The 18054-nt window shown below is 37.0% G+C and overlaps 1 protein-coding gene across 1 annotated transcript in view; it reads right to left on the bottom strand.

Annotated features, from left to right (window-relative positions):
* Positions 1 to 8435: 8435 nt before the first annotated feature.
* cspg4 (chondroitin sulfate proteoglycan 4) overlaps positions 8436 to 18054 on the bottom strand; it is a 43702-nt gene continuing 34083 nt past the window's right edge. The window contains exons 6-10 of the mRNA XM_066701695.1: positions 16869 to 17067; positions 15747 to 15878; positions 15337 to 15497; positions 13798 to 13981; positions 8436 to 13414 (exon numbers count right to left, since the gene is read on the bottom strand). Coding sequence (XP_066557792.1) covers positions 11517 to 13414; positions 13798 to 13981; positions 15337 to 15497; positions 15747 to 15878; positions 16869 to 17067 — 2574 coding nt within the window. The 3' untranslated portion in view covers positions 8436 to 11516. The remainder of the gene's footprint in view (positions 13415 to 13797; positions 13982 to 15336; positions 15498 to 15746; positions 15879 to 16868; positions 17068 to 18054) is intronic.

The following is an 18054-nucleotide window of genomic DNA, read 5'->3' as shown; positions in this document are numbered from 1 at the left end:
CAATTTCCTGAGTTTCCAGAGCACTAGGCCACTAGACCCAGTTGTTTGTGGACTGACAGTAACTTGGCCTGCTGTGTTTTCATTGGGTTACACTGCCTTTGGTGATCGCTTCTTCTCCAGCAAGCCAGCAATAAACCGAAAATCTCCATGGCAATTACTTTCCATCCAATGAATGCGATGTTACTCTGAATAACTCACAATGGAGGGTATTGATTATGAGATCCATACATGGAAACACACTGCGTTTAATTGCAAACACTTCCGACTACAGACAAAGCACTAAAGTCAATGCTGTAATGCCGGATGCATGAAATAATCAGAATGCCAACAAGTACATTTGGGTTCCATAAATTGTAATCATGGGTAATCACGTTTTCACTGGATGCTGCTTGCTGAAACTCTTCCAGAGTGTGTGGACTACAGTGATCTTCTCTCAGTATGATTCTTCAATAGGTCAGTTTGCCTTTAACTTGCATTTGGGTTGAATAAATAAATGTGGGGACTATATTAGTAAATCTGTGTGATATCTAGCCTGTATTATTGATTTTGTATTTACTCTGCACCATACAGAAGACCTTGGATTGTATACGTTTTCTTAAATTTTTGTATAAATCTCAACAGATAACAAAACCAAGCAAGTACTCAAAATAGAGGCTTAGTACAGAAGGGGCAATGAACTATAGAACACTACTGACATTTGCAGTTTAATGGAAACAGCAGCTCTTTATCTGGTATCATGAGGATAACAATTGGTAGTGTTTATTTATAAGAACTGATTTTGTAATCTAGGGTTCGACTTCTGTACCTTTCAGGTTAATAACAATATAAATGTTTGCTTGAGACAAAAATATTTGTTACATAAAAGAATGTCCCTGTTTTATTTACAACTGGTTTTAAATTTCAATTTATTTTACATTTGATTGACAGGGCTTTTCTTCAGCCTGTTCATGTTTCACATGTGAACTTTGATGTTAATGATATTATACAATAAGCAGTATGTGCTTTTTAAATAGATCATACTGCACTTAAAGCCCTGTGTTTTGCACAATTTAAAAATACATCGACCATCAGCAGTTAATAGAGAAAGTCTAGTTCCACTTCCCTAGAATTTGCACTGCACCAGCAGAACATTATAAAATGTGCTTTCTGATAAGTGACATAAACAGGATATAATAATATAGCTATATGTGATAACATTTATTGGTCATCAAAATAAAGAGGATTAGTGATTCTCCAGCAATGCACTATAAGGACCAAGCAAAGCCAGGTATTTTGTGAACCAGCTTTCCACACAGACCCACAGCCTGAGATCCACAAAAAACATGCCCTCTCACTTAACATCGTAATTACAAATTCTTAAAGCCAGCTCACACACAGAAATGTGCTGAAGCATGCACATGTTTCAGTAGTAATATGCTTCACGTCATGTGAGGCATGGGGAATGCCTGCAAGCCAACATCCCTTCACCGGTGACACACGTACAGACATGTACACACAAGACTCAGATGCCGCCATTGTTCCCACTTGAGAATGTAATCTGATAACAAAGATTTCTCAAGCACCCAGAATACCCCCAGTTGCTTCATTGCTCTGTGAAGGATCTGTTCCTTCACATGGAGAACAGTGTGTCCCTGTCTGACAAAGAACATTCTAGCAGATGCCTTATTTATGCTTAAGTGACATCCGGCTGCATTTAATACAATAATCCATTCCCCAACACCAGCACAGCTGGGATTTAGTTACAGCAAGTCTCCTACCCTAGAAAGAGCAAAACTGCACTGATAGATTTTTTTTTATGATACATCACTGATATTAATCTATTTCCTCATCTTCCACTTCATCAGCTTTTGCAAATTGATTTTGCAAAAGGCGATTTGGAAGAAGAGATTAAATAGGCCAAGACTGGACTCTATGTCTTTGAACATTCACCTCAGCCAAGAATCAACAGGACTTCAAATGGAAATGCTAGACAGAGAGGAGGACACAAATGACAGAGTACACAGAATGCATTACAGAGGCCTCTATATGTTCCCCTTGGAAAGGAAACTGCCAATTTGAGGTACAGTTAGAAAGCTTACTCCCTTGTAAAGCTTACTTGTAGAGACCTCTGTCTTGCTGTAATTTCTGTCTTGTAGGAAAATCCTAGTCTCTTGGTCCTTGCAACATGGAATCCAATCCTAATGATGCAGTGCTGCAGTGCAGACTCTGGTCCTTGGCACACATGTGCATGGTGGGGGGCTTGTTAATTGCAGATTCCAGCACAAGAGCTAAAGCGTGTGTCTTTGAGACTGCTTTGGTTTCACACACAATTAAAGGCACAGGATACAATCTGTGCGCTGCATCAAATATTAAACTTTTTTTCTACTACAACTTCTATTTAAGGATATTTATGCTTTTCCTTTTGGATTATTATTCCCTTGTTACATTTCAAATGGCTTGCTCTTCACACTGCACTACAAAGCAAACCAAAGTACAGGCAAAAAAATATATATAAAAAAATGCAAGACATTGTTTTAATTAGAATTAATGAACAGATCAGAAGTGTGTCATTTATTTTCACACTCATTTCCAGTCATCAAAATATTCATCAATGCAATCATGCTCTGCGCTTGTCATTCTTTTTCACTGCCCTGCCACAATTTGTAATGTAAACCTCTCTTCACTGTGAATAAAATGTTGGAGCAATATTTTCTCTCACTTAGATTTTGTATGCTTTGGCATGACGAACAATGCATCTGAGTGTCATCCAAATGACTGGGTAACGTCCGGAATCTGACAGAACACACCCTGCAGAGTGCAGCCAGAGCTCTTGGCAAACCGTCCCCTTTCCAGCCCTGGAAAGTGATGTTGCCAGGGGAACTATTCGAACTATAGGCCAGGGATGAGGCCTAGTTTGTATCCATACACATTGACTGTGACATGAGTAGTTGCTTTAGTGATCCGTGCTATGCTTTAAATGCAAGTAAGCATGATTGTGGGACTGACATTCTTGGAGCAAATTGGATGACATGTTACTTGTTATTTTTATTTTTCATTTGACAAGATATGATGAAGTTATGTTATGTAATATTTCGAGCCTGTTATCTCAGTTTTCAAGTAACAAGTTACATAAACAGGTTTGAAAGTCCTCATTCCAGTTTGACATTCATGATTTTAACCCACAGGAAGATGATTAACCTACCAGATAAGAGCAGATGACATTATTCGAGTTGAAATACATTTAATACAGTTGGCTCTCAAGAGGAAAGAGTTGAAAAGTTTTTGTTGCAATGTGTAGTATTTCTTGAGTAATGTATAAATATAATGTTGTGTAATTGTGCAGTTCCATAAGGTGCAGTTATTTATAAAGAATCTGCTTCCTGCCCCTAATTCCCACAATGTGCTCCTTTTCTCGGTAATAACAATATTGACAACTTTCTTCTGAGCCTCTGTTGTTCTAGTATACTTTGAACTGTAAAAGCAATCATATATCTAAGAACTGATTATTGATCTACAACCTTCCCTGGTCACGATGGGCCAAAGATGCCTCAAAATGAAAAGAAGTGGTTGAAGGTTAGCACAGGGTGAACCCTGGATGTGACACCAGTCCATCACCAGACAGTACAAACAAGTTTTTAGATGGGAGGAAAGGACGGCGATAGGGAGAATATGCGAACTGCATGCAGACAGACAGGTTGGAACCAAAATTATGGCAAGCCAAATTATAATTTAGAGATATCTGCAAACCATTTAGAGATATCTAAATTAGGTGCTTTTTAAAGATATCTCTAAATGATTTGCAGATATCTCTAAGTGATTTGAAGATATCTCAAAATGATTTGAAGATATTTTAAAATGATTTAGAGATATCGGCAGATCATTTAGAGATATCTGCAAATGACTTCCTATTCATTTCGAGATTACTCTAAATCATTTTGAGATATCTTCAAATGACTTCCTGTTCATTTAGAGCAGGGGTTCCAAATGTCTGGTGATGGAGGGCCAATTTCTGGAGATTGCATGGGTTGGGGGGCTGCAGTAGGAAATGAACTATCAATAAAAACAAAATATGTCCCAAATCATACATACACATTTCTGTTAGGGAACATTGAATTGAACTTTGATTGTTGTTTTAAATATTTCCCCCCAAATTACATGTGCAATTTGTAACAGAAATTTTCAAAAAGTGTAAAAATATAGTAAAGGTTCAGAAAAGCAGTGGTTGAAGGTTGGCTTTGGGGGGCCGCACCAAACACCCTCAAGGGCCACACTTTGGGAACCCCTGATTTAGAGATATCTGCAATCTTCAAATGGCTTCCAGTATTTTGGCTGAGATTATCACTTCCTGTTTCCTCATTCAGTTACATAGAAATGATTGAACAAGATAACAGGAAGTGATAATCTTGGGCTACATACAGGAAGTGATTTGCAGATATCTCTAAATGATTTCATAATATTTCTAAATCATTTAAATATATCTGCAAATCATTTAAAGATATCTATAAATGTACTTTTAAATTAGATTTCTTTAAATGATTTGCAGATATCTCTAATTGATTTGCAGATATCTTTAAATTATTTAGAGATATCTTGAAATATTTGCGGATATCTTTAAATTAATTAAATATGTCTATAAATGATAATTTGGCCTGCCATACCGAACCTACCATACCGAAGCGCTAACCATTGTGCCAACAAGTCATTACATCAATTGAAGTCCTCTCCATATGTCAGTAAATACAAAATTCTACAATATCCTTGAAGACTGTGAAAATGAAAGTATTACAGCTACATGTTGTTTATGAATTCAATTGTTATTTTAAAACTCCTGATAAAATCAGATAAAGCTTACCATCATCATACCATTAACATGTTATGGATTTTTTTTTTTTAAAGACATGGACAATTCCTGATTGTTAGCTTTCCCAGAGTTGCCTAATTTCTTTGTACTAATCACAACACTACTACTTTGACACACATTTTATCTAATTAAGAAAAAAAAATGTTTTACAATGTGCCAATTTGACAAAAACATAGTCGTGCCTATGCCTATACATTGTCACGGGTACAACAAATCTACATATCATCAATGGAAAAAATAAAATCTAAGATAGTTTCCTTTTATGCATAATAATTGTACTTTTTTTAAGTTAAAAGTCAAAATCTTCCTAATTTAAATAGCAACAAAGAACTAATAACCAGCAAGTAACCATGTTTTAGTTACATTGTTGGGTGAAATGCACCAAAAGTAATTATTTAATTTATTAATTATTACCTGAAATCAGGATGCATCTCAATAAAAAGTCTCTCTGGGTGTTTAAACTGTTCTTTGGACAAGAGATCCTCATCCAAAAGCTTCTGTTGCCCTTCAGAGCTTTTTCAACAGCTGTTTCATCAGAGCAATGCAATGCAGCTCTGCCCTTCTCAGCTATGATAACTAGAAAAGCCTCCACATTGATGTCTCACCTGAAGTAAAGGTATATTACAATTACAAGAAAAAATCTAGGGGGATAAAATCGATGGGTTTAAATGGACCAAATACCTGCTTTTTAATTTGAAAAGACAACACATTTTAAATGTCTTTTAATTATTAAATTTAATACAAATTATAATTATTGTTACTCAGAGCATTTGTGGTTTAGTTTATGGACTATGGGCTAGACCAAATCAAAATTTGACCCACCTGTAAATCGGGTATGTCTAAGTTTGGGTTTGGTCTAGCTCTGTGTATCTATGAATGCATAATGGAAAGGATACCTTTACATCAGTAATTATTGTTTTTATTCTATTTTTTGTAATCATGAAACAGATCTGGGGCAAATCCACATGAGATTTTAATTGCAGTCCTCAAAGCCATTCTATAGGAGACTACAGATTCATACCCAGGAATGCATACTAATAGTAAACTCATTGTGATAAGCAGCGGCCCATTACTATTTCTAATACTTCAAAGACTAGATGACAGGAGAGTTGTAAACATTATAATATGGAAACAGCTATAATACATACAACCTGAACAACGCAGTGAAACCTTTCCTCCCACCCTTTCAGTCCACAGTCACTCGTCAGTCGACTGCGTTGGCACGCTAAGAATGCACTCACCTGTTCCAAATGCCCCACCTTAACAGAAAACAGGTGTGTGGGAGACGTTGCAAAATCTTCCCTACATGTTGGATCTTAGTTGGCTGCGCCCCAGCCAACTGTATTTCATGTATTCAAATGTATTCTGCTCCCCAGAATGTGCTACTGTTATCAAGCCCTTGAAATAATGACTTTGGAGAGTTGTTTAATATACAAATTAACTAGCATAATTTAAATAAATAAATACACAAATAACTATCTAGATAGATAGATATGCACATATAAATCTCCTGACTTTTGAGAAAAAAAAACTCTCCAGCCTCGTTAAGGCAAAAATGTGTTTTAAAAAAGTTTTGTTTTTAATTGGCATCATGTCAATTACAACTGTCAAATCCTTACTAGCACTATAGACAGACAGCTTCTACCCTCCCAGCACCTGTCGCCAGCAGCACACAATCAACAAAGCATTATCATTACAACATATGTAATGATGGCAATTCATAGTTTATTTGTAGCCTGTCCTTTAATCTGCTCACACAGTAATCATAAAAGCATCAAGAATATATGAAGATTATAAATGTAGTGGGGCGACTTTAAATAACCTTCTAAGAATTGAGTCTCTTCTTGATGGAAAGTAGCCAGGTTAATGTGAGGAATGCACAAGAAAAAGACATCAAAAAAATAGTTTCTCCTCTTGCCAGGGCTTTCTTGTTAGTTCCGAAACTTCAACACTACATTACTTAGCGAAGTAAGGTGGATGCTTTGAAGAATCATACACTGAAAAAGTAAAGAAACACATATTTCTACTAACAGGATTTAAGAAAAAAGGATTTGTTGTTGAATCTTAACTTTACAGAAAGAAAAGAGCAGACAACAGGAGCAATTAAGTTCTAACAGCAGTTTGTTTTTCATGAACTTCTTTCAATACTTCCTGGATCTAATGCTGGATCACAGCTTGGCGCCACCTCCTGTCATATCACATACATAACTGCTGCTGTGTTTCAACACAGAGCCTGCTGATATTGATGAAAAATAGAATTAGAGCTAGTTGAAGTTGCACTAACACAAGAAGGAAAGTTTTACAAGGCTGTGTCATTTGAACATGTTTTTTTTAGATTAAAGGATAAGTACTTCTTGCCAGACTGACAAACCAATATGTTTTTCAGACATATTTTCCATAGCTGTGTTTACAAAGTGTTGCATTTCATTGTTTTGCTCATTATATTCTCTTCAATGCTTGAAAGGGAAAGCTGTGATGCCCACAGAGTGGCGTATTTCCAGAGCCTGAACTCACTTGATTTGGTATTTTAAAGGTGAAATATCTGGTTTCCCTTGATCTCCTCTCAGTGAAAGTATTGGAGTGGTAACATTATGTACTGATGTATTCACAGAGACCCTTATTGGGTTTAATTTAATCAGTCCTGCAGAGGTGAATTGAGCTGACTTTCGCAGCTTTAAGAAGTAAACATTAGCAAATGCTATCAGTTAATATTTTCTGGTGATTGAATTTCTAGAGGTTTCTGCACACGAGCAGAGGGCACATCAAGTCAACAGTTAAATACCGTAAACAACAGGATCAACTGCTACTTCACCACCCAAGGATGTTGGCCATAACCATCCTGTTTTCTTTAACACTTTGCTTAATTATCTTCTGGGATTAGCAAAACCTCTGGTTAATATTCAGTGTTATATTCTATAAATGCCTTCAGACAACACCACCTGAAGATTTTAAAAATCAAAGGCTTGCTTGAGTGTACATATTTTTATGACATCCTTTCAGAGAGTCACACGCTCACAGGATGGCACCAAAGGGGCTGGTGAGATATGTATTTCCTGCTGTTACCTTCTACATGCTGAAAAGAAAAAAAAAAAATTATAATGTGTTTGCTCATCTCAAGTCGAATGCTGACTAAGCCGTTTATACTGTTAGAACAGCTGTCTCTCATCCCAGCTTTATCAGTTGTTTACATAAGGCACAGTCCTTGGGAAATGTTCTCATGCTGTGTGTCTTAAGAGCTAAGCACAGTGTTTTTCTACAAAAAAGAGCACACTTGAATGTTTTTTCCAGTCATCAAATGCTTATTTCACACATTAATATGTACACTTGCAGTATTGTGAAAACCTAACCTAATACAGCTGCTGCTCTAATATTTGTAATATTTGTATTATTATTATTATTATTATTATTAATAATAATAATACAAATAATACATTTGAATGTATAGCATCCATCCAAAATAGGCAGAAGGTGCTAAGAACAGTGTACTCAATCACAACTTAAACAGAGACATAGTACAAGATGCAGGAATACAAAAACTTACAGAAAATCATTTTTACAATAAATATGGAGGAAATAACCTGCAGAGCCACTTGAGAATGATTCATCTCTTTATTTTTGGCATTTTGGCTTTTACAGCAAGGACTTTGCTTCTTGGGTACTGTTTAGATAAATCTTTAAAGGACCCAGTGTTCTCACAATTGAAATTTCAGCTGATTGAAAAAATAAAAACAAAAACAAATATCTATCAAAAACAGTATTTTGTACAACATGTAAGCATATATAATTGATATTTTGCAAAACTGCAGCATCCAAAATGATCTAAGTTAGCTGGGGCACTAACCATGTTAACCCTCTGCAAAATATTTAAACAGGAGGGATATGATTAATTAATCTTTCTTCTTCAACGATTTACATTATTCAATTTGAAAATATTTGAATTTAGATTATAGCAAGTCTACTAACCCATAAGAAATATTAACTGGTCTCTGTTTGTGTCCTATATATATATATATATATATATATATATGAAAGAGCATTCAATTAAGAAATAGAAGACTTAAAAACAAAAAAGGAGAAACCTCATCAGAAAACAGCGACAACCCTGAGATATCTACAAAACGATAGTGTAATTTAACACTTCCCTAATGGTCTTCATATTAATTGTTAATATCTGGTGTTACAAGACAACAAAGGGTGATAACTAGATACAAAATATTTATGTACATGAATATAACTTTTTACAACTGCCAATTAAATCTGAAAGTTGTCTCTTAGGGTTCCCTTGGAAAGAAATATAAAAATATAGTAGATATCCTCTCATCTACCAAACTCCCCTCAAAAAACAATCTGAAAGAATCTAATAGCAATGCACCCATCTGGACCAATGTCACACATCAGACAGCAGGGCTTGTACTATGAATGTTGCTTACCATACAACAGGGTACATTTGAATGCTTACATTCAAACAGCATACTAAGTGATTACTGTACTGCACCTTTAACAGAAAAAATACATCAATGGTCCAAAATAAATTAGTTCTGTACAGCACCTGATACATCAGCTCAGAGTTTATAAGGCAAGGTGAATAACTGCATGTCCTCTTCTTCTTGAGCTCAGATTGAGCTCGGTGAGTCAATTGTCCAGTTCATTAAAGGTAACTTCGGGATTTCAGATTCCCATCACTGGTTCTGATGTAAAATCCACATGGTCAAACTACAGGTTATGAAAATGTAAAGCAATAAAATAAACAAAAACAGTAGTCTACAGTGTAGGACAAACATTGACAACTGTAGCTTATCCTTGAATACATTTGCATTTAGTACCACATGATATTACATATAGCCTTATTCACAAAAATCAAAACAAAAAAAACAGTGTGCATATTTGTCATAGTGGGTAGAACTTTTGTTGATATAATTTCCCACAGCTGGATTAAAATCTCACAGAGAATTGCATTTTAAGCACATAGATATCTAAAGCAAATCACATATAAACATAATGCAGATAATAAGTACTGGAATATGATTGACCAAATTACCTCAATCAGCTCAAATATCAAAATTAAGTTGAAAAAAGTGCAACCTTCCCATACAAATGAACATGTATGTACCCTGTAGCATCTCTATGAATTCATATTTTTCAGACATACTTTCTTCACTCTATATCACTAAAGATTCTGATTATGTTACTTCTGGTACTAAATGACAAAAATGCCACAGATAACCTGACGCATATGTGGCAATAAGATGTAGACAATATCATTCAACATCCTTCCATCTAATTCATGAAAATACAATTGCATATTTTTAAATATTATCATAACAGATCAACAATAACAAAACGAGCATCTTCTTAATTTGGGAAACATGGTTTTAAATGTATGGATATACAAATACAAATAACATAAATAATATACATCCTACCTGTTTTCCAATAAAAACAACAAAATTATACTAATACATTTACTTGCAAATATTTTCAAGATGTCCTTTTAGAAACATACAAAAAAATAAACAGAACATGAAGCTTACCATAACTCTGGTCTGACCCATCAAAATTATCTAGCATATGACACAGTATCCATGAATCTTAAATTGAATGCAAAACAACAATAACAACAAATAATTGTTAAATGGGGAATCTTTGTTTGGCAGTATTGGATATCTCTGGTGGAATGGAGGATATTAAGTTCAAATGCTTAATTCCATAATTTTAGTGTGACAGCAAGGATAATGATTTTAATGTAGCTTCCAGTGAGTGAACCTGTAGGTATGTATATAAGTATATAATCAGCCCATATAGATCCACTGTTCGATGAAGGCCTCCCCAAGATGTTTCCACAGATGCTTCGATCTAAAGTTTCCTTTTTCCATGTGATGCCTGCAAAGTTTATTATTTCATCTTCCCATCTTATGTGGTTGTCTTCCAGGCATTTTTATATCTATATTTAAGTAATTAACTTCCTCAGTGCAGTCAATCCAGTGGATCTCAGAAAGACTTTGGTTTGGAGAGACCAACGGATGTACAGGACTGAGTTTTAAGAGATGCATGAATTGAAAACTAGGAGATTAAACTGAGTGATAGAAGAGTCAACAGGTTAGGTGGACAGGTAGACAGAAGTATATGCATGAGGATGAAGAGATAAATTGACACAGAACTAAGGCAATCTTGCAGTTTTTCAAAGCATATAACACTAATTTCCATACAGTAATGTAGATATTAATAATTTACAATAAGCACATTTGCCATTTTAACAAATGTGATATACACACAAAAGTCCCTTTAAGCATTCTAAAAATATAATATTTGCATTTAATTTAATTCTAACTAAACTGAGTAAATGGTTTCAAATTTTATTTTTATTGTGAACTGCAGTTTTGTTCCATGATGTTTTTAAATTCTATATACATAATACAAGGATTTATTGTCTTGTTAATTATACTGGGGTGCTATTAAATGCGGTATGACAATGGAAACCTATTTATGCATAACCTGAGAAAAGGTACAGAGATTGTGTTCTGAACAGCCCCAAACACTAATAAAATATAAATTGCTCAAAGTCTAAATACTGATAAAGGTCCATAACACTATAGGGAATGACTTAGACATAGTCTTTACAGCTAGTACTGGTAACTGTAAAGCTTTTATATCCTTCATGTAGGCCAGTCAATACTTTTTATACCCAGTACTGATTCTTTTTCAAAGCAGGGTTTGTTGTCCTACAGTACTGAAGTAGCTCTGGGTCAGGTTCTGTCCCTTTTGTGCCCTGAAACCCATCTTTGGAGTCTGGGCCCATACTTGACAGAGGTATGCTGTGTGCAGGATCGGTCTTCCGGAATGTTTCTTGGTTGAGCTCCCCATTTTTGGGCTTGGAAGAAATCATTTGGACATCGTGCTTTCCAGTTTTGTTACGCCGAACAAGATAGTATGCCAACACAGCTGCTAAAATTAGGAGTACGATGATAACACAGATGGGGATAATGATGGCCCAGATGTTATTCTCGAAGGCGTTCCGAGAGTGCTTCTTACGGGAGCCTGTGTGTACAAGAGGGGTAGTTGGGTTCACTCCATTTGGTCTGTCTACACTTTGCCATTTTGGAGTGGTAAAATGAGAGTCGTCGGTTTCCAGTATATTACTGTCTTGAGGAACTTCTGGCAGAATGGGAGGAACTTTGAGTAAAGCTGCCCCGTAAATAACAGAGGAATTGTAAGGAGCTGTCCTGAAGGACAAAGAACCCTGAGCAGGTGGGACACCATTGGCTTGTAGAAGGAATTGAAATGTGTCTGTCTGTACCTGATTCCCTGCTTCAGTTTGGTTAATTACCTCCAATGCTACCCTTTTTTCTTCCAGGTCTCTCTGAGTGAATGTCTCTAATGGCTGGGCTTCTGTTCCTCCTCCTAATCTAACAAATCTGGCAGTTTGCGGTTGCTGGGTTATTCTAAACAATGGAACGCTGTTGGTCTTGTTGGCTAGTTCTGAGGCATCAAGTATCCTGGTGTCTATCAGGACAGTTGCTGCTCTGGGCAAAAGAGGATCTTCTGGCAGAACTACTAAAGGCTTGACGGTGACATTCAGCATTCCTGAGGCATTGGCGGCCTTGGTCTGTGCCACAAACCTCAAACTATCCATTGGGGAAGTGAAACTGACAAAAAGCAAGCTGACTCGCCCCTCCCCAATCTGTTTCTGTGTGAACTGAGATGCAGGTTTGTGATCAACCATTATGGCAGCATGCATTGGAGCCTCACTTATCTTGTAGATGACCTCCTCCTCCTTTGTCCCTCCAGTTGTTGCCTTAAGAATGTTTTCTGTTATAAGTATCGCTTCATTCCCTTGCATTACCTGGATCTCCTCTGCTCGCACCATATTTAGGCTTCTTGATAACACATCAATGTTTATTGTGTAGGAAGGTGTATGATGCTTGCCATCAGATAAGGTAAATTCTATCAATCCCTCTGACAGAGTCCCATCACTGACAAATGCCACCCGGCCAGTGTTAATGTCTTCTTGGGTAAATGTGCTGATTTGGTGTTTGGTGTTTGTGTTAACAATAAGACCATTGGAAGGGATTTTCGTGACAGTGAAGGTAATGTCATTAGGCATGTTATCTTCATCCATGGTATTGAGGTGTACCTTGGAAAGAACCAGGGTAGAACCTTGCAATACTTCCAAGACATGACTCGTGCTCACTAACTCTGGTGGTTTGTAATCTCTGAGTTTGAGTGAGATGTTGAAGGTTTCCTCAAGGATAAAACTGCTGCCTGTTACTGGCAATACCACCAGGCTTCTCCCTTGAGAAAGTCTCACCTGGAAGGAGAAGCTGTCTGACAATGACTCAGAGTCATCATGTAGGTACTTAAGGTCTCCATTGTCCACATCTTCCTGTAGAAAATATGGCGAGCCATGTGGCAAGGGTAGGTCACCCAAGGTAAGACTCCCATGAGCTGGAAATTTCTTCACCTCGAACACAACATCATAAGACTGTCTCTGGGACACTGGAAGACTGCCTAGGAGATTTGAAGCATCCAGTCGTGAGTGATCAATTGTGGTAGTCTCACCTTGAAGGATGTCTAGTCCTGAAGAAAAAATCAGACATTTTAATCTAGAATTTCAATTACATTGGCACATATGATATTATGGAGGAGAAATTTTGTATTTTCTCACTTATTTTGAGATATTTTTGATTTCTCACTGAGATGCACAGCCTGAACGAGTGTATCTTCAGAGGAAATGTTTTTGTTTTGCCTTAGCATTAAAAAGTAAGGCATTAGTGAGTGTTTACTGGTCTTGACAGTCCTCCCCCATTGCGTATTGATTGGCTGGGTGCATGCCAACCAATTCTGACTATGAGTTTGGCAATTTGGAGGTGAATACAAGTTTTTCCAGTGTACTATTACCTCCGTGTGCAATATGCTCAGTGTGTTATCTGCTGTTCTTGGCAGACATTGAAAAGTCCTACCTGTGTTCTTCCAAAGCTGTGATGAACCGTTTTGGCTCTGCACTTGGAAGGAGATGGTGATGTAGAGAGTGAGCTCCAGCTCTGTAGCAGGAGGTGAGGTCAGCATGAGGTCGATGGAATCCTCAGCGACCCAAAAAGACTCGCTGGGCATCTCGTGGTGGTAGGAGATTAACCCTGCCTGCAGCTGTTTCCAATAGAAACAAAAAAGAGTTGAAACCAAGAAAAAGCAGAAGTCCAGAGTCCAGAGTCGTGATTAAATATATTTATTTCTCTGTGTAATGTAATTCTACAAAGCCTATACCGGTACATATATCACATGACAAAGTTAACTTCAAGTTAACCAAGGCTTTCAAGAAATATTAGAGATACAGATCTGCTGCTGAATGGCTTTAATTATGGATCAAGTAAACTATTCAGTTGTAAATACTGGATTGGATTGAGGTTGGTCTGGAAGACTACCATTAGTTCTGAACTGGAACTGGAAACTGAATACACTTCAGTGCAGTTCCAACTCACAATGCAGCCACAAAATAATGCAGCCTTCATAAAACATCACTTTTTATGGTTATATTTTTCAGAATGTACCGAGGTTCATTCTTTGTTATATTTTCACAAATCCTGCAGTGAAAGTGTAAACTCTGCAGCCCTTAATTTTAGACTGAATCCCAGGTTTGACAAGGAGTAGTCAGCCCCTTTCCCCCAGGCCCATACACGGCTTGATTTTTCCATTGCACTCATGTGCAGATCACCCCCTTGTTCTGCAATAATCATTTTGAGGTGATGAGACCTGACAATGAGATTGTATCTTATACTGTTACACCCAGTGCAGGAGTCACTTTCCTTCTGTACAGCACAATGAGAAGATCACTGAGGATTAAATATTAAACAAGGTTTGCTTGTGATAGGAGTCAGTGTAACTTAACTCGCTTTATTTCGTTTTTCTGTAGTTGAAGGTTAGGGGGATAGTATGTCATTGCAGTGTTCAGGCTAAAGGCAACTGAATTCTTAGACTGATGTGACATACACGGACACAATTATCTGCATAAGAAATTATGAAAAGGCAACAACTCTTAAGAAGAATTTGCATAAATGTCATCATTTTAAGTGCAGAAACATTTGCAAATTGTGTACCCATGCAAAATGGATCTGTCAAGATGTCAACAACTGTCAAATAACATGTACAGTATAAAATCTGGAATATTTACAGAGATATAACATTAAATAAGTAAGAGCAGTTTTACTATTACTGTATATTGAAATCTTAGGCTTCCTGATAAATGCACAATGAACCACACAGATGTTGTAACACAGGACAAGGCTGCTTCAATATCTCATCACCCGAATCATACACTCTCATCTTAGAACAACCATGTCTGTAATCAGTCATAAATAAGGCATGGCATTAAGATCAGGTGTGGGACAGCCCTCATGGTTCAATGCATCAGTGAGATTAGAGGCTTCATCATATTGCAGAAGAGAGCTTTTCAAAGAGTGAGAATTACACTGCTGGAAAAATGTCAGTATTATACTCTTCCATACCTCTGATTGGGTGAAATGCGAGACTTCCTCTGATGGACTTCTCTGATTGGCTGAAATAAGTCTGCCGAGGCTAGGCGCCCTTATTACAGTGTAGGTTATCTCATCACTGCCCTCGCTGGTCACTGCTTGCAGGGTCTGACTTGTGATTGCTTGAGATGTTCCTTGTGAAAAGAAAGAAGGATCTCTATTAAATATCAACTATTGTCTCAGAGTTGTTCTTATACTTCCCATTATGAATATGATCCCTAGTTTCTAATAATTTGAGTTGAACCAGATTCTGAGAGAAAGCACAGGTAACTGTGGGATTCTGAAACAGGAGTATGGTGCATGGGAGACTTATACTTTAATGTGGTTTTAGTGCAGTATGTGAATTAAAATAAATGATTGGGGTTAGGTTGTTAGATACTCACCTGGATACACAAGGAGCTCCTCCTCCGTTTCTACGGTGATAGTGAGTTGCGTAGCAGTAACGCTGAAGAAGTGCTTAGGAGAAGTGTGCTCTCCGTCAGTTACTGTGAAACTGAAACCACCAAAGAGAGGGCCTGAGGGAAACATAGCAACAAACTGTCAGCCATTCTTTCCTGACAAGCAGTGACAATAATAAAGTGTCAAAATAGAATCAAAAACATTAGATTATTTCCCCTTATAGAGTACGTGAAGTTATTGGACATGGATTCTTACTAAATATATCTACTTGTTCAATTTGAAAAATATATTTTTAGTGCTCTTTAGTTTTCAATATACTTTCTACAATAACAAATTCCTTGAAAATTGCTACTGTGGGAAATTAATGAAATATACAGACATGGTGTTTTTATTGCGTATCATGACATTTTGTTATAAGCATTATTTTTTGCAAACATTATACAAGCAACATTAAACCTGGGACAAGGGGGTCAGCCAGTTTAGCTCGGAATACAGAGAGCTCAATGAGCATACAGAATTTCTTGTACATTAGGGAGATAAAGGGTTATTTAGTGTCTGTAATGCTGCTGTGTGGATCAAGCGATTGGGGGGAAGCCCATGGCAGAAGCTACAATCTTAGAGAAGGAGAACTTCAAGGAAAGTGTTCTGCATTATCTTTCCAAAAAGATACAAGTTCTCTTTGAAGAAATATACTTTGAACATGTGGGCTTTCCCCCTGAGCTTGCACACACTGCCAGTCTGGAATGCTGTTTGGTCTAGTGCGGTTGAAGGATATCACCTGGGGTCCTTCCACTCCCAGAGTAACATACTCATATCCTGGTTATATCTAGTTTATTAGAAATGAGATTTGAATTAATTAAAACCGGCCAAACAATGTCTTCCCGACATTTCTTATTTGTACAGAAGAAAATTACATTTTAATTAATGTAATTCGTAACGGCTACTGAGCAGTTTGGAAACCACCGGGGTTTTCATTAGTGTCAACTGTCTGAAGCCAGAAAAATGTACAGGAGCAGACCGTGGCACAGCATGAATGATCCACCTTTGAACAACATCTCCAACAAAGAACATCAGCTGTTTGCCACAGCACGTTGCCAAAGACCCACCTTTGTGAACAAAAATAACCTCGCCATTATTAATCTGTCCCTGCGTGAAACCTCTGATTCGGTTGCCTGGCAATGACTTCAGTGCCACGTGCCCATTGGCAGGTGTTTCAATGGCATATACCAATTCGTCAGCAGGGGTATCCAGGTCTTTGGTATGCAACAGACTAGCAGTGATTTCAGCAGTCTCATCTAGCCGCAGCTGAATCAAAGACACCAAAAAGAGACAACAATTAAAATATACTCACACTTTAATTTTGTATGAAATAAGATTCTGTATAACGTTTGGCATGAATGGTAGATTCATCATTGCGAACCAATCTGGCTACTATGAACTACAGTAGCTCCTCACTACTGTCCTCTAGAGATGCCAGAGGAATGAAGCTGACTGTATCTGCTGTTGTTTGTGATGCACGCTTCTCCTATTATCTCACGATTAAGTATGATACACTCCAGATATGCCTCCCAGGACACAGTTTTAATGCACATCTAATGTGATCCAGTTACTAAAATGGACATTAATGGTACAGAAAGGAAGCAGATCTGAAAGTGTACTTAAATAGTCTGTCACTGTAATGAGAATTGAGGTCCTGTGGCAAAAAGTCTGGCTTGATTGCTTCAGTTCCTATTTCAGTATCCCTCATTAGAGCATATTCACTCCTGAAAACATTTACTCCGAGGACAGGAGATGGTACCATGAACTGGGGTAGTACTGGACGAGTTTAACACACTTACAATATGCAGTTCACCAACTGTATATACATTTTTTCAGAACACATTGGAGGTTACCCTTAGTAGATTTGTAGATTTATTCTCTGTTTTATTTTTTGTTTAATCTTTGCCTTCAATAAATCTCAGGCAATATTGATAATATTGAGGTTGTAGATTTTCTGTTATTCAAAGTGAAAGTATCATGCATTACATGCTATGTTTATTTATACTCTTTCTGCGCATTAATACAATTTTGTCATAGACGTATATAAGTTATGAAAATATTCAAATAATAATAAAAACCACGATCAAACTGGATTTTAGGATTCCTTTCACTAGTCTGTGGTTCCCTCTAGTGGATATTCTAAGTAAGCAATTCTGATCACACTGACTTCCCACTAGGTGGAGACATTGGCTCTTCTTGAAATGTACATTTTAGGCTAAGGAGGTTTGTAAAAAGAAGAAGGTGTGGCAATCC

Source organism: Amia ocellicauda, chromosome 4 (genome assembly GCF_036373705.1).
Source record: "Amia ocellicauda isolate fAmiCal2 chromosome 4, fAmiCal2.hap1, whole genome shotgun sequence".
Taxonomy (NCBI): domain Eukaryota; kingdom Metazoa; phylum Chordata; class Actinopteri; order Amiiformes; family Amiidae; genus Amia; species Amia ocellicauda.
This window is presented reverse-complemented; position numbering and strand designations above follow the sequence as displayed.